Source organism: Triticum aestivum, chromosome 5B, assembly GCF_018294505.1.
Source record: "Triticum aestivum cultivar Chinese Spring chromosome 5B, IWGSC CS RefSeq v2.1, whole genome shotgun sequence".
Lineage (NCBI taxonomy): Eukaryota > Viridiplantae > Streptophyta > Magnoliopsida > Poales > Poaceae > Triticum > Triticum aestivum.
In genome coordinates this window covers 78,946,358-78,955,081 of record NC_057807.1, presented here as the reverse complement: position 1 = coordinate 78,955,081, position 8,724 = coordinate 78,946,358, and the positions used below count along the sequence as shown (strand labels likewise).

At 47.0% G+C, this 8,724-nt stretch overlaps 1 protein-coding gene across 1 annotated transcript in view; it reads left to right on the top strand.

Annotated features, from left to right (window-relative positions):
- Positions 1-5,815, top strand: part of LOC123110509 (extra-large guanine nucleotide-binding protein 1) — a 6,356-nt gene extending 541 nt beyond the window's left edge. The window contains exons 2-9 of the mRNA XM_044531046.1: positions 24-1,042; positions 2,916-3,053; positions 3,131-3,235; positions 3,325-3,495; positions 3,716-3,893; positions 4,047-4,297; positions 4,445-4,611; positions 4,941-5,815. Coding sequence (XP_044386981.1) covers positions 24-1,042; positions 2,916-3,053; positions 3,131-3,235; positions 3,325-3,495; positions 3,716-3,893; positions 4,047-4,297; positions 4,445-4,611; positions 4,941-5,541 — 2,630 coding nt within the window. The 3' untranslated portion in view covers positions 5,542-5,815. The remainder of the gene's footprint in view (positions 1-23; positions 1,043-2,915; positions 3,054-3,130; positions 3,236-3,324; positions 3,496-3,715; positions 3,894-4,046; positions 4,298-4,444; positions 4,612-4,940) is intronic.
- Positions 5,816-8,724: the final 2,909 nt, after the last annotated feature.

Genomic DNA, 8,724 nt, shown 5'->3' with positions numbered 1-8,724 from the left:
CCCGCCGCCGACACGCATGGCCTCCGCCGTCGCCGGCGACGCCGAGTACTCCTTCGCGGCGGAGTACGACGGCCCGCCGCTCCCCTACTCCCTCCCGCGCGCCATCCCGCTCGACCTCTCCCACATCCCGCTCGCCGCCCTCTCCTCCTCCTCCTCGCCGCCGCCCACCGGCTCCTCGCCGCTCCCCGTCGTGCGGCCCCTCACCCCCTCCTCCCTCTGCTCCGCCATCCACGCGCAGCAGCACGCGGCGGGACCTCCTCGCTCCTCCTCGGGAGGCCCCGCGAGGGGTGTTGGCGCCCAGGCGGTCGCCGACTCCCCGACCTCCGTCATCGAGAACCACCACGCCGCCGCGCACCACTCCGCCGAGCTCCCCTCCTCCCCCTCTGATGACGACGACAAGGAGGAGGAGGAGGGGGCCGGGATGCCGTCGGTTCCCCACCAGCCCACCGTCTCCTTCGCCGAGACCAGCTGCTCCCTCCTCGAATCGTCTGAGGAGGAGGAGGACGACGACGATGACGACGAGGACGAAACCGCCGACGAGGCCCTGCCCGCCGCTGCTCGATCCAGCGGCTCCCTCTCGCCGGCGCATTTCGAGGCGGGGAACCACCCAACGGGAGCCAAGTCGCGGGGCTGCTACAGATGCGGGAAGGGAGGCGGCTTCTGGGGCCGTGGGGACAAGGAGGCGTGCCTCGCCTGCGGCGCACGGTACTGCTCGGCTTGCGTGCTACGGGCGATGGGGTCCATGCCGGAGGGCCGCAAGTGCTTGTCCTGCATCGGGCGGCCCGTGGCCGAGTCGAGGCGGAATGCCCTGGGCCGAGGCTCACGCGTGCTGCGGCGACTGATCAGTGCGGCGGAGGTGGAGCTCGTCATGAGAAGCGAGCGTGAATGCGCAGCGAACCAGCTGCGCCCGGAGGACATTTACGTTAATGGGGCTAAGTTGTCACCAGAGGAGCTAGCTTTTCTGCAGGGATGCTCGTGCCCTCCTTCTAGGCTCCGACCTGGCTTCTATTGGTACGACAAGGTATCCGGCTTCTGGGGCAAGGTACGCGAGTCAAGGTTTTGGCACGAGAATTAATCTGTTCGTTTGCTTTGTCTATCAGTCTTGTCCGTGATGTAAGGAACCTATTTTGGGTGGCCTCTGTAACCCTATAGTATGATGTCAGTAGTGCATTCGTCTACATTTCCATTAGTGCCTTCCTGGAGCGTTCCTGGAGCGAAGCGACTACGTTTTTCACATTTGTCGGCCGACATGGACAAATGTTTTCCAACAGCGATGTAATGGCCAGTGCCTGCTATTCTCACTCACATAAAAAATAGAAGCAGCTTTCAACCAAAAATGTGGAGGGTTTCTACCCAAACACATTCACTTTCTATTAGACATCCATCTAGATTTCAGGCAGGAGGTTTCCCTCTTTTTTTTTCAAAAAAAAAAATCCATCTAGATTTCAACCATGAATCTGTCCAGCCTCCACTCCCCAACTTTCGACCCTGCTTCCAAAACGTCCTTCAACTAGATGAACTAGAGTTTTCAATAAATCAACTAGGAAAAAAAACTTAAATCAGATACTATATTTGGCCTTAAATCTGAGCTTTCAGCTCTGAAAGATAGCAACTTCTAAATTCATCATTAATTTCCACGAAAATAAATAAATCGAATTGAAGGTAAAACTCGACCTCAAATCCCGAGATCCGAGCTTTAAACCTCCCACAAACCAGCTTCCAACTAATCTTGGAGAACTTCATGCCAATATAATCAAGGAAAAAAAAATCAAGAACCCGCCCCCCTAGGGTCTTGCCTTTCCCCTCTTTCTTACCTCCTCGGAGACCTCCTAAGCCAGATGTGGTGGTGTTGCCTGTCGGCACAGGCAGTCGGCTCCCCTCTGCGCCCTTGCTGGCAGCACGTGCCTGTGTCCCTAGCCGGCTTCCTTACCAGAGATCCAAGCTAGGGAGATTATTGGAGGTGAGAATGGAAGAAAGGAAGTGCAAGAGACACAAGAACCAAGTGTCACCACGGAACTGGAAGAAAAGAACGGAAGAGAGAGACGAGAATGGGAACAGAGATAGGGAGAGAATAAAACCCTGATTGTTAGTCAAGTGCCCCACCACGAACATACAAGAGACATCTTGAGGTTTCTGTGTATGGTTCTGAACTTCTCATAGGAGATGTGGAGTAATTTGGAATATTCTGTTGAATGCTTAGATTTAACATTTATGGTTATTAAAGGTGGAACATAGGTTGTTGGCTTGTTGCCCTTGTCAATGCTGCAAACTGAAAGTGAAAGATTACTCCTTTAGGTTCTTTGCGTGGGTTTTCACCGGATAATTACCTGATATGATTGAGCTGTGTAGGTTCTGTATTGGATGTCATGAGACTGTATATTTAATTATTCTTGGTGGGAAATATGTAGAAAGATCTGGAGGGATAGTGCTGTTGAGCTTTGATATTGTCAAATATCTAGTTAACTATTTTGAATATTGTTGTTTTTTTAGTGAGTTGGTAGAGCCATGATGTCTTACGATCTTATCATGGTTTGAACGAATTATCAAATCCTAGGAATCATGGTGGTTGGTATTGTCCCTAAATCAGGAGAAGTTGCTACATTTCTTTTTCTAGTTGGGAATAGTACACAGTTGCGCACCAAGGTTAGCACATATTAGCAGTAGTATGTATGTAAAATAGTACTACATCATAGTAAATAGGAATATTGCAGTGTCTGGGGGTCATAGCTTGTGCCGACTATTTTTTGGGAAAAATGGAATTTCAAGTTAGAAAATGTCATTCTTTTATCCCGCACATGCCATTTCAGAATTTCAATCATTGCATGATTATTTTTGCTTGCTTCTTCTCATAAATGTTAATGATATATATATCGTCCACAACTCTGGTTTTAAACTCTTCTTCGATAATGTTACAGGAGGGACACAAACCCCATTGCATAATAAGCGCAAATCTAAATGTTGGAGGTGCTTTAGTTCAAAAGGCGAGCAATGGGAGCACCGGAATCTTGGTAAATGGCCGTGAGATTACAAAATCTGAGCTGCAAATACTTAAGGTTCAGAATTAATTTACTCCTACTTCATTTTTAGATTCACGAGTTGCATTTTTCCTTACATATATCTTTGGTTTCAGTTGGCAGGAGTTCAGTGTGCCGGGAAACCTCACTTTTGGTTGAATGCTGATGGGAGTTACCAAGAGGAAGGCCAAAAAACTGTTAAAGGAAAGATTTGGGATAAGGTAGTTCTAGAATTCATCTTTTCTTAGGTAACCTGTATTTCCCTGTGAGGAATCTGACCAAAGTTAAATTTATCTGCACTTTTCACCAGCCTATAGTGAAGCTGCTTAGTCCTGTCCTGTCATTGCCAACTCCTAATAAAATGACTAACCAATGCGGCGAAGAGGCTATTAATATGGTAAATCGACCTGACTACTTGGAGCAAAGGACGACCCAGAAGCTTCTGTTAGTTGGATCAGGGACAAGCACCATACTCAAACAGGTACATATGGCTATTGACGTCTATTGTGTTCATGTTCACGAACTGATAAGTTGACTAGCTGCATTAAGGTCACCGTCCAATTACAACCGGCATTCACACTGTTATATTGGTATCATGATTTACATTCCACATGTGCATTGACTAAATCTTCTGCAGTGCCAAATGTCATTTGCAATACTGTTGTAGACTAGCAATTAATTCTGAATCTCTCGAATCTCAGGCTAAATTCTCATACAAGAGTAAACCATTTTCGGTGGATGAGTGTGAAGATCTCAAACTTATCATACAAAGTAACATATATCGCTACATTGGTATACTTCTTGAAGGCCGTGAACGGTTTGAAGAGGAAGTTTTAGCTGATAGAAGAAAACTCTGCCAACACGATCCTTCTAGCTCTGGTATGATCATGTCTATCCACCATTTGTTCTGCTTCGTAATAAACACATAGTCTTAGATTCATGGTACCTTGTAAAGCAACTGAAACCAAGCGGAAGACTCCTATGCTAACTGTTTGGCTAGAAGTGACCCTAACAGCCACATGTTTTTTGCAGGGCGTCCTGAGTCGGGGTTCTGTGATGAAGAAGTTACTGAGTACTCCATTGTCCCACGCTTGAAAGCATTTTCAGATTGGATTCTAAAGGCCATGGCTTTGGGTAATCTTGAAGACATTTTCCCTGCAGCTAGTCGTGAATATGCGCCGCTGGTTGAGGAACTATGGAAAGATCCTGCTATTCAAGCTACATATAGACGAAGAAATGAACTGCCGTTCCTTCCGTCTGCTGCCAGTTACTTCCTGGACAGGGTACTATTGTTGTTCTCTTGAAAAATTTGCTCGTTTACCTGGTTTGATGTTTTCATATCCATTCCTATCTTGGACTTCTTTAGTAGTGATTTAGTTGTCCAATTGTGATCATTCATTCTTTGGCCTTTGTGCATTTGAAATGATCAGGTGGTTGATATTTCTCGAACGGAATATGAGCTCTGTGATATCGATATCCTCTATGCTGATGGAATAACATCCTCGGATGGATTAGCATCTACAGATATCTCTTTCCCGCAGCTGGCTTTGGATGTGCGGGTTGCTGATGAGCTTGATCCACAAGACACGTTGCTAAGGTAGATCTTTTGTCACAAAAGGCAGGGATGGTCTGGTATTTACTTGTGTTACATGTAGTTTTTCTATAGCTTACAATATTTCAGCACCATTAGCTAATTATGTAATAAAAAATGCATATATGCGTGGGTTCCTGTTAGTCTTTCCCTTCTGATTTCATGAGGCCACTTTCCATGGTATTTTGTGAAATGTCTGTCGCGATGGAAAGCACACATGTACATTTAGTATCTCGTTCAGCTCAAGACACCATATATTTACATTTGGATTCCTATATTACTATTAAGAACTGTGATAGTAATACTCACAATGAAAAGTTATGTTTTATTATCAGGTACCAGCTGATCAGAATAAACAATAAAGGATTGCGGGAGAACAGCAAATGGCTGCAGATGTTCGATGATGTCAGCCTTGTCATCTTCTGTGTTGCGGTTAGCGATTATGACGAGTACTACGAGGATGCAAATGGCACCGTTGTCAACAAGATGATAGAGAGCAGACAGTTATTTGAGAGCATCGCTCTTCATCCAACGTTCGAGCAGATGAATTTTCTCCTACTCCTGACCAAGTTTGATCTTCTAGAGCAGAAGATTGGTAAATCCCCGCTAACAGCATGCGACTGGTTTGCCGAATTCACCCCGTTGGTAAGCCGCAATCTGATTGACGGAACCAGCAGAAGCAAGCGCGGCAGCCACAACGGCGCGTCGCTGGCGCAGATGGCCGCGCACTACATCGGCACGAAATTCAAGAGGCTTTTCCACTCGCTCACAGAGCGGAAGCTCTATGTGTCCTACGTGAACGCCCTGGACCAGCAGTCTGTCTGCTCGGCGATCCGCTACGGCCGGGAGATCGTCAAGTGGGAGGAGGAGAAGCCCGTTTTCGGCTCCAGCGAGACGGTATACAGCGGCGACGAGCCGAGCTCCTACTCCCACTGAACGGTGACCTTTGCTCGTGTGACAGAAGACGAAGAAGAGGTGTAAATAGTTGTGCATTTCCCTCCGGCGACGACCTCCCTTTTTTTTTAGAGCTTTGCCCATTTTCGTCCCTTTTTCCCAGCTCACCATCTGTTTGTAATTTATTGTATGGTTTGTTTGTTTAGTTCACACGTAGAATGAGAGGGCAAGAGGCCTGCCTGGTTCCGATTGATTCTTGCATCTGTATGTATCACTATTGATCTCCTTTACATGGTAGCATGTCCGATTTCTTGTACGATTGTTTGTGTGCTTGACGCATCTTAACAGGTAGAAAAAGAAAATAATGAATCTACGTCGTCGCATACGAGGGCTGAAGCGTCTGAGCAGGAGGGCCGCTTGCCTGGTCAAAGGTGACCCAGCCGGCATCCCTAGAGCGGCTCTATACACACGGTTGGACTCACCGGCACCACTCTCGTCTCGGCTGACGGGCATGTCTCAAACCCTGCCTAAATTTAGGGCTGGTACAGTCTGGACGGGCATTTCCTAAACGGCGCCCTCAGCGCCCGTTATAGGCTGATTCCCAAACGGGCGCACACCCCCCTCCCGTCATGGGCCAGGCCCGTTTTACTTTTTTTTTTCATTCCTTTAATGATCCAAAAAATACGTGCCTGCCGCAGGAGTCGAACTCTAAACCCACGGCCTTTGTTCGAGTGCAGCTATCCAACCGGGACAACTTATGTCTGTGATTAGATTTCTGCTTTTATGATTTTGTATAGTAAATATAACGGTAAGAAAAGCACACACGTTTCCAGTCTGGTTTCCTTTTTTGTTTGGTCGTATTAAGAAAATGTTCATCATATATTATGAAATAGTTCACCTTTGAATTTATAAAAATATTCATCATGTATTACAATTCATCGTATATTATGAAATTGTTCAACGTATATTAAAAAATGTTCATCGTGTACTTAAAATTTGTTCATCGTACATTAAACAATTGTTCAACGCATACCACAAAATGTTTCATTTGTGTATTTGAAATTTGTTCAATGTTTGCTTACAAAAAAGTTCACTGTATTTTAAAATTTGTTCAACGTATATTTAAAAAAAAATATTTTTTTTGGAAAAAATGATTTGCCGTTGTCTACTTTTAGACTAGCGTTGCGCTAAAACTGTTGTAGGATGCTAGCTCGGCTGGTTAGGCACGCTAGAATCCACTTTGAGGTCTGGAGTTCGATCCACAGGTGCGCTTCTTTTTTGCCGCTCGACGTATAGGACCTGCCAAACGAGCGAGCGAAGGAAGCGGGAGCGAGAAAGGGAATCCAAAATGGGCCGGCCCATGAAGGGGGCGCGCGTGGGCGCCGGTTGCTCCGACTGGCGCTTAAGGCGCCACTTAGGAGCTCCCGTCTGGACGTGTTTGTCATGTCGGACCTACATTGGCCCATGTCTTCTGAACGGCACCCTTTAAACCCAGCCCAAATCCGAGGCAGGTATGGGAGGCCTGGAGACGTTCGCCATGTTGGACCAGCCCACACCGGCCCACTTGAACCACATAAAGTCAAACCGTATATTTTTTCAAAACAAGGCAAAAGATTTGCTATTTTCATTGATCAAGAGAGAAGGTTAACAGTTTAGGCCCAAGGTCAAATACAGTACACCATTCTCGCGGCATAATGTTACACAAATGTTTATCTTGGCGACCAACACTCCCACCGGGACGGCCATGTTGCGGAAAACTCTAGCGTTTCGCTCTTCCATGTTTCCCAGGAGATAACCATCATCGAGGAGACAAGCGACTTTCTGGACGGAGTTTGCTTAGTGGCATTCTGACTCCACCAAACCTTAACCGAGTCCATATCAATCCAATCGTTGGGCTGGACATTGTGGAGAGCAAGCCAAGTTTTTTTTTGAAAGTAGAGCAAGCCAAGTTTTGATCATGCCCCCAAACCCGAATGGTGTATCCACATTGAAAAAGAAGATGGCTTGCCGATTCCTGGACTTGTTGGCATAGTGGGCAAATGTTGCAGTTTGGTGTAGTCTGCCAGCCGTCCAAATCCTATTGTTGATAATAAGCCAAGCGAAAAATTTGCACTTTGGGGGTGCCCAGTTCTTCCAAACATTTTGGTTCATATCCGTGTCCAGCAAACCAAGAAACTAAGCCATGTATGCCGAGGCCGCGGAGTAATGACCATCAGAAGTGAGCTTCCAAGTGATGGAGTCCTGCATGTCCGGGATAAGCTGGATGTGGGTGAGTCTTTCCCAAAGTGCAACAAACTGGGCGATGTGCTCAGAGGAGGTGACCGAAGCAACCTTCACCTGGGAGATCCAGTAGTCATTAAGCAATGCCTTGTGGACTGAACAATTCTTTTTGTTGGAGATGTCATAAATTTTGGGAGCAATGCCTTTGGGTCTTATGCCATCCAGCCAAGCTGACTCCCAGAAAGTTGCGCGGAGGTCATCACCCACCTGAACCTTGGAGGCCGACGCGAAGATGTTCCGATCATTCTTGTCGCAAGGGGTACCCAAGGCCGACCAAGGCTTGACTAGGTATCGCCAATTGAACCACAACCAATGGAGATGAAGTGCAGACACAAACTTTTCAAGATTTAGTATCCCAAGACCACCATGCAGCTTGGACTTGCAAACTTGCTGCCATTTGACCTTACATTTCCCTCCCGTGACCTTGTCACAACCAGCCCAAAGATAGGCACGCCGAAGAGCATCAATCTTTTTCAAAACTTCCACCGGAAGATTTAGAGTCGTCATATAATAGATGGCGATGGCAGTGATGACAGACTTAATAAGAACCATCCTTCCAGGGGTCGCAACGTGCTTTCCCATCCAAGGAGTGAGCTGGGCCACGATCTTGTCCTCGAGAGGCTGAAAGTGAATTCTTTTCAGGCGCTTCACTGACAGAGGTAAGCCAAGGTACTTCATCGGGAAGGTGGTTCGTTGGGCCGGGAAAGATTGCAGAACATCCGAAAGGTCCACATTTTCACATCTAATTGGGGACACCAAGCTCTTGGTGCAATTTGTTACCAATCCAGAATTCTCTCCAAAGTTCCTGAGGGTGTTGGCAAAGAAACTGACGTCCGCCTTGAGTGGGCGAATAAAAATAGCAGCATCGTCCGTGTATAAGGAGGCCCGGATTGCCATAGTACTTCCACCAATGGGTCGGAGGTGACCTCGTGACGTGGCCTTCTC